This window comes from Acomys russatus, chromosome 32, assembly GCF_903995435.1.
Source record: "Acomys russatus chromosome 32, mAcoRus1.1, whole genome shotgun sequence".
In the NCBI taxonomy this organism is placed as follows: Eukaryota; Metazoa; Chordata; class Mammalia; order Rodentia; family Muridae; genus Acomys; species Acomys russatus.
In genome coordinates this window covers 33,599,924-33,620,782 of record NC_067168.1, presented here as the reverse complement: position 1 = coordinate 33,620,782, position 20,859 = coordinate 33,599,924, and the positions used below count along the sequence as shown (strand labels likewise).

Sequence of the window (20,859 nt, the reverse complement as noted above, 5' to 3'; positions counted from 1 at the left end):
AGTTTTGCCAACAGAGTTCATACACAGTGTGAACAAAAGATTGAAGCATGCCTGTAATATCTTCACCAGTTAACATTGTAAACATTCGAGAAGAGAGGGGACTGACTTTCATGCGAACTCTGGTGCCCCATTTTTGACCACGTCCCCTGGATGGGGAGGCCTGGTGGCTGGCACTCAGAGGAAGGATAGCAGCCTACCAAGAAGAGACGTGATACCCTATGAGCATATATGGGGGAGGAGGTCCCCCTCAGTCACAGACATAGGGAAGGAGAGTAGGGGGAAAGCAGGAGGGAGGGAGAAATGGGAGGATACAAGGGATGGGCTAACAATTGAGATGTAATATGAATGAATTAATAAAATATAAAAAAAATAAATGTTCAAGAAGTAATTTTTTGTTATTTGATGTAATTATATATGTGAGAGGTTTTTTTTTTTTTTTTTTTTTTTTTTTTTTTTTGTAAAATGGCTGAGGCTATTTGATAAATACAGATTTATAAGTTAATTTCTGGAAATTTCTCTGAATTATGTAATTTTTTTTTCATTTCTGTCCAGACTTCTAACTTTTTTTTTTTGGTGGTATTTGGGATTGAATTCAGTCTCAGGAAGGTGACGCAAGCACCCAACCCCAGACCAAGACTACTTATTAGCACAAATATAATCATAGTATAGTGATATAATGGGTAATATATGTGCGTGTGTCCGTGCGTGTGCACGTGCGTGCGTGTATGTGTGTGTGTTTAGGATACAAAACAACCTTGGGTTTGTTTACTAGAAAATTTCAAATGTTCCTGAAGTACATATCTCATATATGACTTACAGCACTAATGAGTCAAGCACAAAATACTCTATACTTAAACATTGTTTATGCATCTTTCATTTCATTGTCTTTAGTCTGCTACTAAAAGTTGATATGAACTACTTAATGTAAAAAAAAACCAAAAAACTATGTGTATACCTGAATCAGCCACAACTTACCACATTCTCTCATGTAAACACTTCGCATAAATGATTTTAGAATTGAACTGTATCAGTACTTGATTTAATACGGTGTTAATGCAGTATTGTTGTTGTGTCTGAAATTATGTCTGTGTATTTGCATACCTGCTACCTGTGGAGACCGGAAGAGAGCATTAGATTCCCCTGGGCCTGAAGTTACATACAGGTGGTTTTAAGTTGCTGCGTGGGTGCTTGGAATTGAATGTAGGCCCTATGGAAAAGCAGCCAGTCCTCTTAACCACTGAGACATCTCTCCACATCCTAATCATTACTTTTTATAAATAAATAAGTAGACAAATCTCAAAATTTTGACTGTAGAAGTGTACATTGAAATTACAATATTAATCTCTTCCCAGTTTAAAAGTGTACATCAGTTACTTGTTTTGACTATTCAGTGTTAGCAATATCTAAAGAGTAAGTGTCTTAGTAGTTTCTAGTGTGAGTCTTATTTTCATTTTGATTTTAAGACTTAATTAATTTTTTTGAGACAGGGTCTCTTTATGTTGTCCTGGCACTTGCTCTATAGACCAGGCTGGCCTCAAACTCAGAGATCATCTGCCTCTGCCTCCGGAGTGCTAAAATTAAAGACGTGTGCTATCACACCACCACACCTGGCTTAAAATTTTAAATTTTAATTAAAACAGAATTGTACCATTTCCTCCTTTTTCCCTTCAATTCCTTTATTTCCCTCTGCCTCCTCAAATTATGGCTTCTTTTTCATTAATTATTGGTACACATAAATATACCCATATATATGAATGTGGACTTGTTTTTTGATTAATTTTTTTCATATTCATTCCTTGTCATATTTTTTTCACTTCAAATTCTCTGGTGTTTTCCAAGGTATATATTTTTGACAAAGAACTTTTTATATTTATACATTTAAATTATCTAACACTGAACAAAGTTTGAATGACAGCCCAAGGCTTTGGACATTCATGGCAGGTTTTTCTTCAAGTATACATTTTCTTAGATGCAGGGAAGGACAGACCATAGTGCCAGTCAGCGGGCTGTTTCTCTAGGCAGATTGAAATCTTAAGTAGTGGCTGGGGAGATGGCTCATTGGTGCAGTGCTTATTGCAAAAGCCTGATGACCTAAATGCAGATCCCTGGGCTCACATAAAAAGCCAGCACAGTTGTGCAAGTGTCTGTAATCCCAGTATACTCCTATTGAGAGACAGGAGGTGGAAAGAAGAACGGTCTGGAAGATTGGTACACACAACAGTGAACAACAAACTAGAAAGCAAAGGCCTGACCTGTACCTGACGTGTCATGTGATGTTCACATGTGCTCTGTGGCACATGCATATCACACAGAGGTGGGGTGTGAGGGGAGAGCCAGGCTGGAAACTTATTGTTCTAGGCTTTTAATTGGTAGTTATTTAAGCCTCATCTTAAAAAAAAAAAAAGTATATTCTCTCTCTCTCTCTCTCTCTCTCTCTCTCTCTCTCTCTCTCTCTCTCTCTCTCTCTCTCTCTCTCTGTGTGTGTGTGTGTGTGTGTGTGTAGTGACACACATGTAGAGGTCAGAGGACAACTTGAGGGAATTAGTCTTGGAGAGAACTCAGGTGGTCTGACTCGGTGTTAAGTGCCTTTACCCACTGAGCCATCTTTCTAGTCTTCAGCTTTTAGCAATAAGTGGTCAGTTCCCAAAGCCTTGGCTTCTAATAGTAGCTAGTAGCTCTTGGGGATCGGGTATCAAGATTCTAGAGTTTGGTAGTTCCCTGGAACTCTCCCAGTAGTCACCACCCATAATGCCTTGTCTTTGGCTCTTCACAGCCATCTCTGTACCTCTACCATCCTTTGTCCTCTCAGATACCTGTTTCCCACCATTTCTGCTACTGAAGCATTTTCTGGAATTCTTCAGTCACTTTTTTGTCAGTATTTTATTTCTGTTACCACTACTATGGCTGCTGCTATTGTTGCCACTGCCATTACTACCAACCCAATTTTCTTCTTTGTTTTTACCCACCCAGCCTTCTCCATTTTCGAATAAAAACCCAATTCCCATTAAGAAGATGCCTTTTAGTAGGCTTAATGTTGCAACACCAGTGTTGTTTCAGGATATTTGATCCCATCGTGAATCCCAATATTGTGAATTGTAAACACCTGTTTATTGTTTGTGGCTCAGCCCTGGCACACACCTTTAATCCAAGAACTTTCTGTACACAGGATTTAATAAAGTTAACCCTAAGTCAAGAGGCAAGAGGCAGAGCAAGAAACTAGGTGACAGGAATTAAAGGGAGGGACTTTGAGAGAAGAGTATTAAGCCGGGCATGGTGGCGCACGCCTTTAATCCCAGCACTTGGGAGGCAGAGGCAGGCAGATCACTGTGAGTTCGAGGCCAGCCTGGTCTACAGAGAGAGTCCAGGATAGCCAAGGCTAACACAGAGAGATCCTGTCTCGAAGAAAACAAAAAACAGAGAGAGAGAGAGAGAGAGAGAGAGAGAGAGAGAGAGAGAGAGAGAGAGAGAGAGAGAGAGAGAGAGAGAGAAGAGTATTTAAGACAGCTTGGAGAAGAAGAGGGGTTTCTTTAGCTCTTTAGCTTTTTGTCTTTAAGCTCTTGGCTTTTTCCTCCTGAGCTGTGTGGTGAGCTAGCAGCCCTTTTCCTCCTGAGCCATCAGCTGAGCTAGCAGGCTTTTTGGCTTTTGGTTTTTCTTTCTGGGATGTGAGCCAAGTAGGAAGGTCAGCTGGGTGCTTTCTCTTGTTTCTGCTCTGAGCTAGCAGGTTTTCACCCCAGCATCTGGCTCCTGAGTCTTCATTGGTAAAATCGAACATTTCGGGTTTTCTTTCATTTCTGGCAAACACCAGAGACTAATACAAGAGGGTGTTTTCCAGGTATCCTATTTATATATCAGGGGAGGGTAACTGTTCGTGCAGATGATGGGTTGTGTTTACACTAATTAGAAGCCTTTACCTGGCCACCGAGGGAAGTGCTCACTCTCTGGTATGGTAGGATGAAAATGACTGTAAAATATTTTGGAGTACTGCTTTCTAAGCAAGATATAGCCATGCTGTGGTTGTAATGGTCCTCAGAGTGACTGTGTCTAAAATAGCTATGTTTCTAAGGGACAATTTGGCTAGTTGACAGTAAAGGATTTCTTGGCTGACAGTTGCTTTCTTTCTCTCTTGATTTTTTGAGACAGTGATTGACCTGCCTCTTCGTTTTGAGTGCTTGGATTTAAGGCATGCACCACCATGCCCGGCTACAGTTAATCTCTTAAGGCTACTATGTGTAAGAAAGAGACTTATCAATCAAAGGTATCAAATATTAAGTAAACATTTATAGTTTTAAAGAACATACTCAAACTAGTAAAGAATCAGAGAACAAAATCAGAAAAACCTATTGCTTAATTACAGTTTTTGCTTTCTATAAAGCAAATGCTTAAGAGGGAAAAACAAACAATTCGGTAAGAGTTGATATTTACTTGCATTATGTGATTTCAACTATACACTAATTATCAACAGACACCTAGAATTACATGAGTTAGGAAAGGGGCCTTATAGAGTGTTTTATATGGTAGAAAAATTTACTAGGCATGTTCAAGCAACAACAAATAATGCAAGCCAGGTAGAGTCCATTGTTGCGAGAATGATGGTTGTTATGATAGGAAAGTCAGACTTGTATTTAGAGTGTTACATGCCAAAGAATACAGAGAATGGTAAGGACTTTAGGCTTTTCACTGGCCACCTGAGTTGCACATGCACTATTGTCACATAGTATTCTAACTTTCAGTTACTACCATGAAATACATAAGAAAATTAACTTAATGAAGAGGTTTATTTTGGGCACATAAGTTTAAAGCTTCAAGTCCATGATTAGGCAGCCTGTTTCATGGAGCCTTTGGGATGGTTGTACCAAATGGCAATGGCCATGGGGCATACGGCCGAGCACTCTGTGCACAGTATGAGCCTGGAAGCAAAGCAAGGAAATCTGTATAGGTGAGGATACCAGAATTTCTCATGGATGCTGCCCTTAATGACCTCTCACGGGCTTTACTTTCTAAACAACCCATTAATTCCCAGTAGTGCCACCCTGAGGACCTTCAACACATGTAAACCACAGCACACAGTATAAGACTTATAAGAGAAACTATTATTTTATTTATTTATTTATTTATTTTGGTTTTTCGAGACAGGGTTTCTCTGTGTAGCCTTGGCTGTCCTGGACTCACTTTGTGGACCAGGCTGCCCTTGAACTCACAGCCATCCACCTGCCTCTGCCTCCCGAGCACTGGGATTAAAGGCATGTGCCACTGCCGCCCGGCAGAGAAACTATTATTAATGAAACATACTAGTGAATTTATAGATGCTTTCTGAAGTGTACTCTATAGTACTGCAGTGAGTGTAACTGGGGAATGATGAATCAACAGTGTGTAGTACTGTTTAGAATTGTTAACTACTGTTAAGTACTTGAGTGAGAATTGCATTTGTTTCATTTTCTGAGATAGGGTCTTGCTGTTTAGCTCAAGCTGGCCTCAATTCAGTATGTAACCTAGGATGAACTCAACATTTAGAATCTCTGCAGAAGTACAGCTAAACACTATTGGAATTGGTAGTTTATTGTTGAGGTTTCCTTAAGTCTTTATAGGAAATACCCTTCTTAGTGCTTTCTGTGACTCATTTTGTTGGGGTCCTTTTTCTCTGAGAGGTTGTGTGTAGGTAAGGAGTTCTGCTGGCCTCGGACGGTCTTTATATCTCTTGGCATTTGGCAGTGGTGAGTGGCAGCAGCAGACAAGAATGAGCATCAGCAAGCGTTTCCCTCTGACTTCACAGCTCTTGTCTCAGGTCCTACGTACAAGGACCCTTAATTGTGTGTTAATAAGCATTACTGCTCTTCTTCAGGCGTAGCTTACAAGGGTTACATCTCTTACAGAAGGCTGGGAAGTTGGAATTCCTTAGCCCTTGCAAGTATTGCAGTTAATAGATCGAGGCATTGAGATTCAGCTTTTGTTGTTGCTTGTGTCTCTCAAGGTTCCTCCTTGTATGTGGCTATCAAAGCAACTTGCAGCTCCACTGCTGCTTTTCCACCATCTCTGCTGATGTTGTTTTCTTTCTGATTCATCCCAGCTATCTCTATTAAAATTAGGCAAGAAAAGCTCTCAATCCCTAATGCCATGTATGCGCCATCACCTTTCCCTCAGAAGACACGGGTTATTAAATGAAAATTCCTGTACCGGGTGTGTGATACCTCCTCACAAGTTATTAGTCAGGGAGGCTCCAAAGTTTGATTTGCATTTCCCCATGCAGAAACTATTAAACAAGCTTTAAAATAGTAACAACAGCCAAGCCACACCTGGGATGCTGAGATCCTGGAATTGGGAAATTGGGTCTTTGGTGCTGAGAGCCACAGTAGTTGGAGTAGTGCCAGAATAACTCTCATTGGGGGTCACTCAGTCCACAAGGTGGGATGACGCAATAGTCCCAGTCTGGCGCTAGAGCCCCAGTAAGTTCCTAGAAAGCTGCTGTTCTCTGTTCCCTGATGAATTCTTAGCAATGCTGGCTCTACTCATTGAAGCAAGCAGTAGTAACAGCAGCAGCAGCAACACCAGGACAAATCAACACAGTGGCAAGAGAGCAGGCCAAGCAAGCAACAGGAGAGAGAACACACTTCCTTTAAAATACCCTTAAAAAAAAAATCTGAGCTCCTATTAGTAGGTGCTACCCACGATTGCATTGAGTCTTCCCACAATAATCAGGACGGCTCTTTAGGTGCACCCTCTTACTCAGCTGATTCTAATTTGTAGTAAATTAACATTAAAACAATCCATAATAACAGCTACGGTTATTAAACATGCTTTCGTATTTTTGTTGGCCATTGTTTTTTTCTTCTTAAATAAAAGATTTATTTATTTTTATTTTATATGTATGCATGAGTGCCTGTATGTATTTATGAGCACTATGTGCATGACTGGTGTCCATGGAGACCAGAAGAAAGTATCAGGCCTCCTTGAACTGGAGTTACAAACAGTTGTGAGCTACCATGTGGGTGTCAGGAATTGAATCCAGGTTCTCTAGAAGAGCAGCAAGTGCTATTGACTGTTGAGTCATCTCCAGGCCCTTGTTTTTATTCTTTTGAGAGCTGTTTACTCAATTCATGTACCTATTTAATGATTAAATGGATTGGCTTGTATGTGTTTTTAATTTTTGGTGTTTTCTTTTTTTTCCCCTAAAGATTTATTTATTATTATGTATACAGTGCTCTGCTTGCATGTACTCCTGAAAGCCAGAAGAGGGCACCATATCACATTATAGATGGTTATGAGCCACCATGTGGTTGTTGGGAATTGAACTCAGGACCTTTGGAAGAGCAGGCAGTGCTCTTAACCACTGAGCCATCTCTCCAGCCCCTTGATGTTTTGTTGATGTGAGATGAACATGAGATATTGCATACAAGATAACTATCCAACAAAATTTTTCTCCATTATGTGGGCTCGCTCTTCACTGGTAACTATTTTCTTTGTTGAATAGAGGCTTTTAACTTTATTTATTTTTATTAGGTTTTTCTTACTTCTTTCTTTTTTCTTTTGCTTACCTTTATTTCATGTGCATTGGTTTCCTGCCTGCATGTATGTCTATGTGAGAGTGTCAGATCTTGGAATTACAGATAGCTGTGAGCAGCTATGTGGGTGCTGGGATATGAACTTGGGTCCTCTGGAAGAGCAGTCAGTGTCCTTAACCGCTGAGTCATCTCTTCAGCCCCTTTTTTTTTTTCTTTCTAAAAGACAGGCTCTTTATATATAGTCCTGACTGTTTGGAACTCATTATATAAACCAGGCTGGCCTGGAACTCACAGAGATCCACTTGTCTCTGCCTCTAGAGTGATGGGCTTAAAGGTGTGCACCATTGCACGTGACTATTTGTATTAGTTTTTAAAAGATTAATATAAAAAGTAAGGGGAATTCACCATAAGATCCTCATACATATTTTTTGACATTTTAAAGTACTTTTTAAAAATAAGTTTCTTACCTGTGAACTTTGTATCTTGATAGTATCATTGTCCTTCCCCCTCTTTTGGCCCTTCCCATCTTCTTCATCTCCTCCTCCTCCTCTTGTTTCTTGCTGCTTGCTGCTTGCCTGCACATCGGTGTGAGGCCGATCACCAGAACATGAGCAACCTGCCAGCAGCCACATCCCCAGAGAAATACAACTCTCCCTCTAGCAGCCCTGACCAATAACTCTTTGGCTAACAATGAAGCCTCATGAGTCCTTCTCCCTTGCATGATTGGATATTTCTTGGCTTGATCTCGTGTGGGTCTTGTGCAGGTCACCACAGCTGCTGAGGTTCCTAAGTCTAAGGCCCATGCCATTTCACAGAAGACACACCTCCTCATCCTCTAGCTCATACATTTTTTTTTTTCTCTGCCCCAACTTCTGTCATCTTACCTAAACCATGTGTGTGTCCCTCCCCATCCTGGTTTGTTTCGTTTACTTATTTGGTCAACTTGATGTAAGTTAAAGTTATTTGAGAAAAGGGAACCACAACTGAGAATGCTTCCATAACATTGGCTCGTAGGCAAGCCTGTGGGCATTTCTTTTTCTTTTTTTTTTTTCAAGACAAGGTTTCTCTGTATAGTCCTGGCAGCCCTGGACTACCTTTGTAGACCAGGCTGGCCTTGAACTAACAGCAATCCACCTGCCTCTGCCTCTGCCTCCCTGAGTGCTAGGATTACAGATGTGCACCACTGCACCTGGCTGTGGGGTATTTTCTTAATTAGTGATTATTGAAGGAGGTCCTGGCCCTTTGGTAGTGTCATTTCTGGGCAGTTGGTCCTGGGATGTATAAGAAAGCAGGATTCCAGTAAGCCAGTAAACAGGATTCCTCCTTGGCCTCTTTTTCAGTTCCTACCTCCAAGTTTCTGTCCTGCTTGAGTTTCCTGCCCCGACTTCCCTCAACCATGGACTGTAATGTGCAAGGTGATTTAGCATCTTCCTCAGGTTGTTTTTTGATCATGTTTTATCACAGCAATAGTAGTAACAGAATAAGAGAGTGGGAGAGAGCATGTGTGGTCTTATTTAGGGCTGAACAATCAGGGTCACTTACTCTCAACAGTTTAACCAGTTATATATGTCTGTATTTAACTGTTGCCCAGAGCAAAAAGAGATTTTTCTGGCCAACATGGACTGCAGCATTGCTGTATAAACACAATTTAGGAAGCAGTTTGACAACATGTCAGTTTCCCCTCTAGAGGTGGTGGGAGAATGGAGCCTCTGCATGAGGCTGATTAAAGTCTTATGCAGTAGCCAATTTTATTCAGAGCATTAGACAATCTGTTCTCTGAGGGTTAAGAGGAGTCACATGAGTAAAGTACGGGCAAGCCACATGTGGTGGGCAAGCTGCTTGTAGCAAAAACATGTTTTCCAGCGAGACATATAAACAACAATAGCCAGTTTCAGTGAAGTGTTGGCCTAATGTTCTTGTGGACAGTGGGCAGTTTACACTTGTTCATTCAAATGCTGATTTCTCCACCCCACTATCTGGTTTCAATCTGGACATTGCCTTGTGATGTTTATTCTAAGTATTTCCTGCTCCAAGTTTGTGTAAACATGTCACCACTTGTTCTCTGTATTGCCAGTAAGATCCAACTAGCTAATGCTAGAGAGAATAGGGTGGGACATCCTGTTCCAGTGAGAGGAGGAGAGAGAGAGAAGGGAGGACAGGATGGAGCCAAGAGAAGGAGACCTGGAAACATCAGGAGAATGAATTGGGTCTAGGATATAAGTAAAAAGCAAATGTAAAGCGGGAAATCAGAATGGGAAGAAACTATACTAAACTAGCTTAGAGGCTTAGGATGGAGTAATTATTGCGCAGCATTGTACTACTGGCTAATTAAATAAATCCTGGTCTCTCTGTGTGGTTATTTGGGTATAAAGCTAGTTAAGGAGTAACCGCTGATATTACTAAAATAATAATTCAACAGTGAATTATCTGAAGTAAACCCACTCCTATCTATGATATTTGGGAGGGGCATGAAAGCATAATGTAAGAACAACTTTATGTTTTTGGAGAAAAAAGTTATAAGACTTTTTATTTTTACATAATAGTCAACTTTTATTCAGCACATCAGACAATTTAAACTCTGAGGTTTAAGAGGAATCACCTGAGTAAAGTATGCAATCACAAGGATTGACTTCATGTGACAAAAGCATGGTTTTCTATAGAAGCATATAAAAAATAACAATAGCCAGTTGTAATGAATAATTTGAAATAAACTCAATCTGCTACACCCGGGAGGAGCACGAAAACACACTCCAAGTACAATTCCATGTTTTGAAAAAACTGAGGTCACAAGCCATTTTGTCTTGTTTTCTCACAAGCACTCAGAATTCTCCTCACGTGACTCCTTTCTTGGACCTGCCATCTAGTGTTGCCCTAGCTGCTCCTGCTCGATCTGTGTCCTCATAACTTTCCCATGGAGACCTTTTTTTAGTGACCTTCTTTAGTTACAGCACTTTTGGAGTTTTTCACAACTACTTAGAAGTCTCACGTGAACTTCCTTCTATGGTATAGGCCTTGTCTAGTCAGATGGTTGGTGACTCTCATAATAGTCATGTCACTCTTTCATCAGTGGCTGCCTGGCAGGCTGATGTTTTAGCATTCAGAGTCTACTGCTAGGTAAGACTGTAATTGGCTTTTCTCCCGCAGTAGCCTGCATAATACTTCTGGCTATTAGGGAAAACATTTCCAGGTCAGTGCTAGTTTGACTTCTCTGCGTCCTGTACCACAGTTGTGTCTTATCTTCTAATTACAGTGAGTAACCAAGACCAATGACAATGGCCTGTATTGTTTTGGGGGCATCTATGTCCCCTCTGATTAATAACTCACAGGACTATATATGATGTCTGGTACTGAGATTTTCATTTACTATTGCAAGTCTTCCTGAAGAAGCATTGTTCACTGGTGTTCAATTTTTTAAAGTTAAGTAATATTTTTAAATTAACATCCAAAGTAGTGGTTTCCATATGGCTTTTTCATACATTGTTACTTTTCTCTCCTTTACTGCCTCATACTTTGTTTTGTTGTTTCCTTTCCCTTAATCTCCCTGCTTAATTCCCCTGCACCCCTCATGCTAATTGCCTTTCTTATTTTATGTTACATGTATTCTGCTATCCTGTTTTTTCCCCAACTGCAATCCTCCCTTTAAATCCCACTTTCCTTTCTTATGATCTACTTTCTAGTCTTATCACCTGTACGTCCCCACATATATAGTGCATAAATAAAAACTAAAATCTAGAATCTGCATATAAGAGAAAAACCAGGATATTTGTCTTTCTAGGATACTTAACTCAGATATAATTTCCAGGTCAATTTATTTCCTATGCATGTCATTATTTTATTTTTCTTTATGGTTCAATAATATTTGTGCATATACATCACATTTTCATTATCCAGTTATCTTTTATGGACACCTAGGTTGGTTCTGTTTTCATGTTAATGTGAACAGTGCGTCAGTAAACATAGATATGTAAGTATCTCTTTGTGTCTATTCCCAGTAGTAGTATAGTTCCACCATATGTTAGTCCCATTTTTAGTTTTTGGAGAGAGATACATCCTGATTTTCATAGTGGCTGCACAAATTTGCAGTCCTGCCAGCAGTAAATATGGGTTCCTATTTTCTTTTGTCTTCCCAGCATTTGCTGCTTCTTGTTTATGATAGCTATTCTGACTGGGATGAGATATAATCTTAAAGAGTTTTAATTTGTATTTCCCTGATGCATAAAGCTGTAATGTACTTTTCAAATATTTGCTGGCCATATGTTTTTCTTCTTTTGAGAACTTTCTTTTTGGCTCATTTACCTATTTATTGATCAGAAGATGTAGCTTTGGCATTAGATTTTTGCTATTTTTTAAAATACTCATCTAGATATTATTAGTTTCTCATCTGAGATATAGAATCTGAGATTCTATAGCCAATCTCTTCACTCTGTTTGACTTATTGTGAGGAAGCCTTTTGATTTCTTTTAATACCATTTGTCAATTCATTTATTTCCCACTATTGTCCTTTCCAGAATAACAATTTAAAAAATCTTCAGGTGATTTCCCTAGATTTTCTTCCAGCAGTTTCAGCATTTCAGGTTTTAAAGATCAATTTTAATATAAACAAATAAATAAAATGCAGGGCAAGAGATGCAGGCTAAGCTTCACTCATGCATACAAGATACCTGTTTTTCCCAACACTCATTTGCTGAAGAAATCTTCCCTCTCTGACTTCAATTTATGGTTTTAACACCTTTGTCAAAATTTAGGTCGCCATAGCTGTGTGAGTTTATTTCTGTATTTTTTTTTTCTTTCTATTCCCTTGGTCCACATGTCTGTTTGTGTGTTAGTACAATGCGCTTTGCCACACTGGCTAATTTGAGGTCAGATATTGTGAAGTCTGGGTTTCTTTCTTTTTTTCTTTGCTTCTTTCTTTCTTTTTCATTTAGAAATGCTGTGGCTTTTTGAGGCCATTATATTTTTCTATGAGTTTAGACTTTTTTTAAAATTAAGTTCAACAAGGAATGTCACTATATTTTGATGGGGATTACATTGAATCTTTAGAATTCTTTTAGTAATTTTTTCCACAGTATTAATTGTGCCAGTCTCTAAGCATGCAAGTGTCCTTTTATTTTCTCGTGACTTTATCAATATCAGTCTTCAATGTTTTCATTGGAGGTTTTCTTTTCTTTTTCCTTTTTTTAAAAAATCTCCCCAATGAGGCTTATCCCAAACTTTAAAAAAAGACATATCTTGTAATTTATGTTTGTGTGCATGTGTGTGTATGCATACATGTGTGCCAGTGCTCATAGAGCCTAGGAGAGGGCATCAGATCTCCTGGAGCTTGAGTTATAGGACATTGTGAGCCCCGGACATGAGGGCAGAGGAGCAAGGTCCATTCCTCTGCAAGAACACTCTTTTCTCCACCCCTCCCCCATTTTCTTTTAAAGCTACTGAAAATGAATTATTTTCCTAATTTCTTTGTTGGCCACTTTGTTACTGGTATATAGAAAAACCTACTGTGTTACAATAAAATGGATCTGTTCAGCCTAGGAAGCCAATAACTGACACAAAGAAACTGAAACATAATTCAAAGCTGCAAGCACTATGCCCGGCAGAACTAAAATAAACTACTCTAATCCTCATAACCTACATATGTCGCAAGCACTTGCCAATCTGCTACTTCTTGGGCAGCTTCTCTCTTCCAACTCTCCATCAACTGTCAACTGTCAACTCTAACTGTCCACTGCCCGCTCCTTCCACTCTCCAGGAAGTCCTGCCTTACAGTGCCTGTTCTTTTGCCCAGCTGATTGGTTAAACAGCACTTTATTGACAGTTGTTACATCCACTCAAGACATTCCTCCACACTACTGATTTTTTTTTTTAATGTTGCTGCTTTTTTTTTTTAATTCTGCTGCTTTGATGAAAGTATTTATCAGACTTAAAGAGTTTTCTGGTGGTGTCCATAGCATCCTTTAAGTAAAAGATCATGTCATCTGTAAATAGTGATGATTTAACCTCTTACTGTCTTATTTGTATTTCTTCTCTTATTGCTCTAGATGAAGTTTTGAGCACTATATTGAGAATGGGCCCCTTTGTGTCATATCATATTTTGGGGGAAATGTTCTTAGTTTCTCCATTTAGTATAATGTTAGGTTATAGGTTTGCTATATGTAGCCATTATTATATTGAGATTTGTTTTTTCTAGTCCTAATTTCTGGAGGATTTTGTCATGAAATGATGTTGGATTTTTATCAAAAGGCTTTTCTGTGTCTATTTAGATGGTCATGATGTTTAAGTCTTTTTTGTATAGTTTATTACATTTATTACTTTGCATATACTGACACAACCATGCATCTCAAAAATGAAGCCAGCTTGATGGTCATGTAAGATCTTAATGTGCTTAAATTTGCTTTGTGAATATTTTGTTGAGAATTTAAAAAATTATGTTAATTAGGGAAACTGGGGTATAGTTTTCTTTGTTGTGTTATTTAGCTTTAGTATCATGGGAATACTGGTTTCATAGGAACTTAGTACTGTACCTTTGTATTTTTCCAAACAATTTAAGGAGAATTGATGCTAGGTATTCTTAAAATATTTGGTATCAATGAGTCCTTTTGGTCGTAGAATTTTTCTTTTTCTTTTTCTTTTTCTTTCTCTTTTCTTTGTGTGTGTGTGTGTGTGTGTGTGTGTGTTTGTTTGTTTGTTTGTTTTGTTTTTGTTTTTGATTTTTTTGGTTCTGGAATTTTCAGTGTGAGGATTGTAACTAGTGCTTCACTCTTATTGCTTCCTATCCATAGATCTATTTAAATTGTTTATATATTATTTAAATTTGGTAAAGATCACAATTGTTTAGGAATTTAGTTTTTTTTTTTTTTTTTTTTTTTTGTGGATATTCCTTCTTTTGCAGTGTAAAATTTCAAAATAGTTTCTCACAATCACCTGGATCTTATTGAAGTCTGTTATAAAATACTCTTTTCATGTCTAATTTTATTAATTTATCTTTCTCTTTTGCTTAGGTTGGCCAGAATGATCTTTTATTTTTAAAAGATCAACTCTTTGATGGATTTTATGTATTGTTCATTTAGCCTATATTTCATTAATTCTTGCATTGAGATATATATATATATTATAATATAAATAAAAATATGTTGTTTCTTGAAGCCTAGTACATTTAGATTTGTCTTCTTATTTCTCTAAGTTTTGGGGGTATACCATTAAATTATTTATTTCAGAGTTTACTGATCTCTTTCAATGTAAGCACTTATGGATATGATTTCCTCGCTGTATCTCAGAGGTTCTGGGAAAATTTTGCTTTTTGTTTTTGTTTTTTCATTAATTTAAGTTTATTTTTAAAAAATTATTCACTTTACATCCCAATGACATCCCCCTCCCTCATCTCTTCTTGCTTCCTCTTTTCTCTTCCTCTTCCCCCCTGTACCTCTTCCCTAGTCCTCAGAGAAGGGGAGCCCTTTCCCCCATCAGCTGACCCCAGACTACCAAGTCTCATAAGGATTGCCTGCATTCCCCATGGGGAAGCGATCAAATAGCAGGCAACAGAGTCCATGGCAGACACAGCCCCTGCTTCCCTTTCTAGGGGACCCCTATGGAAACTGAGCTGCCTATTGGCTACATCTGAGCAGGGGGCCTAGGTTCTCTCTAATGCATGCATGGTCCTTATTTGGTACATCAGTATCTGCCAGCCCCCCTGGGCCCAGATTTGTTGGCTCTGTTGGTCTCCTTGTGGAATCCCTGTCCCTTCTGGGTCTTTCTATTCTCCCTCCCCACACTCTTCCATAAGGCTCCCTGCCCTCTGCCTAAAGTTTGTCTGTGAGACTCAGCTTCTGCTTTGATCCCCTGCTGGGTGAAGTCTTTCAGAGGAAGTCTATGGTAGGCTCTCATGTTGTTCCCTGTCTTGTACAGCTTCCAATGTCAATTCTATTCGCCCTTCTGAATGAAGTTCTGGGAAGTTTTGTTCTTATATTTTAATTTGATTCTAGAATTTTTTCAATTGCCTTCTTGATTTCTTAGTGACTCAATGTTCAGTCAAGTTTGTTGCCCAAGTATTTGTGTAGATTTTCTTGTTGATTTTTAGTTTTATTCTACTGTAGTCTGATAAGATACAAGGAATGGTTTTGATTATTTTTGTATTTGATAAGGCTTTTTTTCCTATTAAAGTCTGCATTTTTTATTCCTTTATCAGTGGATTAAAAAAGTTGTGTTTTCCAAAGTACTGATTCAGAGATTCTAAGTTTCACAAAGAATTAATATTCAGTGACTTTTTAAATGCAATTTTAATCCTTATTATAAAATAAGTGAAATAATAATTTAATACAATAAGTTAAATATGCACAAAGTCCGCATATTTTGAATTATAAAAGTGGTTTATAATACACTTGATTAAAATCATTTGTATAGTGAAATATGCATTTCCACAATGAAAGTGCTTACAGATGTCAGTAAAACACTACTCCCGACATCAGCTTTGTGAGCACAGCCATTCCTGCTGCTGAAAGCATTTACATTTAGCTTTAATATCATCAAGGAAGGTGAGGTCTATCAAAGCTTAGCAAATATGTTATAAACACCAAAAGTTTTTAAAATAAAAATCACTTCAATACAGAAAAACTGATATAAAAAATTCAGTTTCTTTAAAACACTGCAGTTCTCTGAGGGGTGCTGACTGAGGAGTTCACTGAAGAATGACAATACAGCGCCTTCCTTCCAGGAAAATAACAACTGTTCTTTAGAAAATAATATTAAAACAAATGCTTTATTACAACATAACCATTCTTTAAAGGTGTGTTTCCTTAAGAGAAACACAAAGCAGTCACCGTCTGTAATGCCATCCCCGGCCATTGCTGTCTAAGGACTTTAGATGCATAGAGCACATGCCTCAGCTTTCACAGAGTCAACAGGATACTTAGATGTCACATGTTGTGCACCTACGGCACATTGCTTGTCATGCACAAATGTACTTATCCTTTTCAGGTGGCACTAGTCACCAAAACCCAGTAAGCAACTCAACTATGGTCAGATAAGGCAGGAAATCAATGATGTGCATTATGAATCTAAAATGAGAGACCTGTTTTATTGCATGCCTAGCTGCCAGGATATTACTGTAGAAAACAGTTATGATGTATAGTTTCCACAGAAAATCACAAAACTTCAGAATTTACAAAAGGTGTCAAGACCCATAGTTGGCTTTTTCAAAAACTTTTCTAGCTCCTTTCATTTCTTCCTTCTTGGTAAATAATCTTCAACTCTACCAAATCTCCTTGGGCCCTCAATCTTGGCTTCCAATTACCATTGCCTTGTGAGTATTTTCAGTGGTGAACTCCTCTGACAAGATCATCAAGAAGTTCCAGTGTTTTCAAGGATTCTGTCATCCCTAAACCCATACACTTAGGCCATAATTCTTTTTTGGGTAGAGGTTGTTTGTTTGACACAAAGTCTCTCTAAGTATCTCTGGCTGTCTTGGAGCTCACTATGTAGACCAGGCTGGCCTAGAACTCACAGAGATCTGCCTGCCTCTACCTCTGCCTCCCAAACCTTGGGATTGAAGTCATGTGCCACTATCCCTGGCATGCATTGTAATTCTTTAGGAAAAAAGGTATATTTCTTTTACCCTCTCCCCTTTATACTTCTCCTCCAATTTCTTCCATCTTCCTCCTCAAACGTGGAGTCTTCCTCTTCATCTGCCATCCTGCCGACCCAGCAGCCTGCCAACTACCTCCTGTTTGTTAAGATGTGTTCTAAGGCTGTAATGGGATCAGTTTTGAGAAGGTTCCTTAGGCCCTTGAGAAGAATATGTATTCTTTTTACAGTTAAATGAAATTTTTTGTTTATATTTGCTAATTCCTACTAATGGATTGTATGATTATTTAATACTGAAGGTTCTTTATTGGTTTGAGTTACAAAGACCTACCTAAAACTCATAATGAGGCATTGAAACCTCCTTTTATTGTTGTATCAATATTTATCTGTCCTTTAATGTGCTTCAGTGTTTATTTCATGCTATTGGGAAGCCTTTACATTTTTTTGAATTTTTTACAGTAATTATACCATCATGATAAATTGTTCCCTTTATTAACATGGAGTTGTTTCTTTACCTCTTCTACCTAGCTTTTCTTGGAGGGTATTTTATCACACTTGAGAGTTTTATTTTGTTATTTCTGTGTGCAGTTGCACATTTTAAGTCTATATATTCTCTTAGGTTATTATTCCTTATCAGTGTACATATTATCTTTTGTTATGAGCCATTATATAAAATGAATTACTATAGTTCAGTTGCTGGTAGCCTCATATGTACTATATATTATTAGTTGACTTTATCATTTATTATACCATGGGTTAAAGGATAACACTTTATGCCATTGGATATCAGATTTAGGCCATTCATGTTTTATTTCAAGGAATTTTCATGTATCAGGATAAAGTGAAGTGATTGGAAAACTGAAATGGCTTGTTAAAAAATGTCTTTATGGGCGGGTAAGATGACTCAGTTGATAGGACACCAGTCACCAAGCCTGACCACCTGAGTTCAAGCCTCAGCGTTCACGTGGTAGGAGAGAATGAACTCCCATAAGTTGTCCTCTGACCTTCACACATGCTGCACACACATACAAACTAAATTAATTAAAATGCAATTTAAAAATTAAAAATATATTTCTAATAAGTGAAAATAGTTTGAAAAGAGTAAAAGAAGAAATATTTATAAAATCTTCCAAATTGATGCATTCTTAAACATTAGCAAGAGTCTGAAAATTGGTTCTCTCACTCAGAGCTGGATAACTCTAAGTCATGATAAGATGATGATGTGGGTTTAGGACACAAATGACCTGTACACAGTACAGGTAGCTTGTGAGTCATTTGATAGACTATTTCTACTTTGCAATTACCTTGTTGTAATTTTTAGTATTTTATTTATGAAGTGTTCAAGGCGGTAGTTTTCTTTTTAGGATACAGTTTACTTATATATGGCCATAAAACCGTAACCTAATGCTCTTTGTTCAATTCTGTATTCTTGATGTGCAAAGTGATTGATTGTTTAATAGAATATCTACTGATTTCTATTCTCTTTTAATGTATATGAGATGTTAATCACAGTTTATATTTTATTAACTGGACTTTTGTTTGTTTTACAGGGAATCTTTCCTGCGAATTATATTCATTTGAAAAAAGCAATTGTCAGTAATAGGGGGTGAGTAATTAGCCTAAATTAATTTATAATCATTAGAGGTTGCAGAGGAAGTCTGACTTGGTTCATAGTTTAAAATATATTATTGACAAATGTTTTTAAAAATATATAGTTATTATTATATAGCATCCTAATCTCTAAATATTTTAAACCATATTCTGGAAAAATACTCTTAGCTATAAGTTTTGTCAAAGCAGCTACATATGTAGAGTGTTTATAAATATATTAGGTATGATTTTGAGAATAATCATTTATATACTGGGTTTTAGAGATAAGTTTGTCATTGCATTGTTACATGTCAAAGAGAAGGAAACTTTTAAAATCTTTTGTTTTATAAGTAGAGATTAAAATGTTTAAAGATATACCTTATGGATACAAAGTGTTATGTATGCAAAATGGATACATTAAAGCACACACTTGGCTTTGTTTTTGAGACAGGGTCTTACTAGCCTGAACTTGCTATAAGTCTGGCTGGTCTTGAACTCATAGAGACCTGCTTGCCTCTTCTTCCAGAGTGCTAGAATTAAAGGCATGTGCCACTACAGTTTAGTATTTTTATAGGTTTCCTGGGTGTACAAATGAGTGGTCTCTGACTCTTGTGTCTAAGCTGGACTCTTTTTCTGTTTTTTGAGAGTTTGATGTGATTTTGTTTTATTTTGTTTTATCTTAATATTATCCCTTAAAAGCCTGTTTGTCTTCAAATGAAAGATAGAACAGAAACGATGTGAATCTGGATAGGAGGGAAGGTGGGGAGAAACTGCGAGGAGTAGAGGGGGGCGGGAAACTGTAGTCAATATATTATGTAATTAAAAATTATTTTAAGTAAAAGAATATAATTTAAAATATTAAAAAGACATTTATTTTTATTATTTATTTATTTATTTTTTAATTTTTAATGATGGAAATGAAAATATACCTAAAAGCGAAGCTTCTGGAAAAACCATTTGTTCTTTCCTGTCTTGTATCGTTCCTCAAACTTGACCTTGGCCTCCCGCCGGGCCTTGCATTTCAGGGCTGGGTCTCTAAAGACGTCCTTGTTGACAACAGTCTTGTCCAAGGGGATATCCACAGAGTACCTGGTGGGCATGAGGTGATTGTAGTTATAAACTTTCACAAAGGACTTGATCTTTGACCTCTTGGCGATTTTCTTCTTGCCCATGGCAGCTGTCACTTTTCGGGGATAGCAGTCAATTCCAGCCACCAGGGCATGGCTGTAAGGGCGGTCTGAGGTGCCATCAGCCACCAGGGCACGCCTGTAAGGGTGGTCTGAGGTGCCAACATTGATGTTCTTCACGATGATGGCTTTGTGTCCGGAGTAGTGCCCAGCCAGGACCAGCACCACTTTCCCGGGTTTCATGAACTTGCCCATTTCAGCAGCAAGCAGCCGGAATCCAGCAGAAAGGCTAAAAAGACATTTATACAACAATAAAACAAAAAGAAAAACAAAAGTAATCCTCACAAAAAAGAGATGAGAAATAAATATACCAAGTGCTACCATTGTCTTTTTTACATGTTGAGAGTGCTTTATAAGAAATTTGTTATTGTCACTATTTTATAAAGTGATTTACTTTTTCAAAATTCATTTTAAGTGTAAAATTTAAGTGCTACTTAATTTTCAACTAAAAAAGCTTTTGAATAGAGAGTGAATAAGCCTTGGAGTATTGTAGTCATTTAAAGTTCAATCATGAAAACATAAAATAGATTAGTAAAATTATGACATGGAATTTAATATAGGACACTATTTATGCTCATGTTTAAAGAGTGAAAACCAAAAGAGGAAATACTTATATCAACCAAATAATAATAACAGATATCAATCTACTCAAATGTCTAGGACACAGAGTACAATAGGATAGAGATACCAGATCCTCAGAACTGGAGGGAATGGGTCTTGAGATATTGGAGCAAAAAATATTTGAGAAAGAGGGAAGGCAGGGCTGCTGGTGGTGTTTGTGAACAATGTCGCAATAGGGCAGACTCTATCCTTGCCAAAGAAAACTGGATGCTAAACCAGTTTTTGTCGCTAGAGAATTGTTTATAGGAACCATTTTTCTTGATATCTTTCTAATGTCTGCAGCTGACAAAAGAGATTGTGTAACAGAGTTTACATGCTCAACCTTAAGATCAATTCTCAAGCTGGGCATGGTGGCGCACAGCTGTAATCCCCAGCACTCAGGAAGGCAGAAA

The 20,859-nt window shown here is 37.9% G+C and overlaps 2 protein-coding genes across 2 annotated transcripts in view; one reads left to right on the top strand and one right to left on the bottom strand.

Moving 5' to 3' along the window:
• Positions 1–20,859, top strand: part of Dock3 (dedicator of cytokinesis 3) — a 328,616-nt gene that overhangs the window by 70,040 nt on the left and 237,717 nt on the right. The window contains exon 4 of the mRNA XM_051140503.1: positions 18,620–18,675. Within this exon, the coding sequence (XP_050996460.1) occupies positions 18,620–18,675 (56 nt within the window). The remainder of the gene's footprint in view (positions 1–18,619; positions 18,676–20,859) is intronic.
• LOC127184227 (60S ribosomal protein L27-like) lies at positions 19,589–20,041 on the bottom strand. Its single transcript, XM_051140502.1, has one exon. The coding sequence runs from the start codon at positions 20,039–20,041 to the stop codon at positions 19,589–19,591; it is 453 nt and encodes a 150-aa protein (XP_050996459.1).

What these genes read in the sequence shown, in the direction of transcription:
- LOC127184227 (XM_051140502.1), bottom strand. Translation starts at nt 20,041, where the DNA reads ATGGGCAAGTTCATGAAACCCGGGAAAGTGGTGCTGGTCCTGGCTGGG.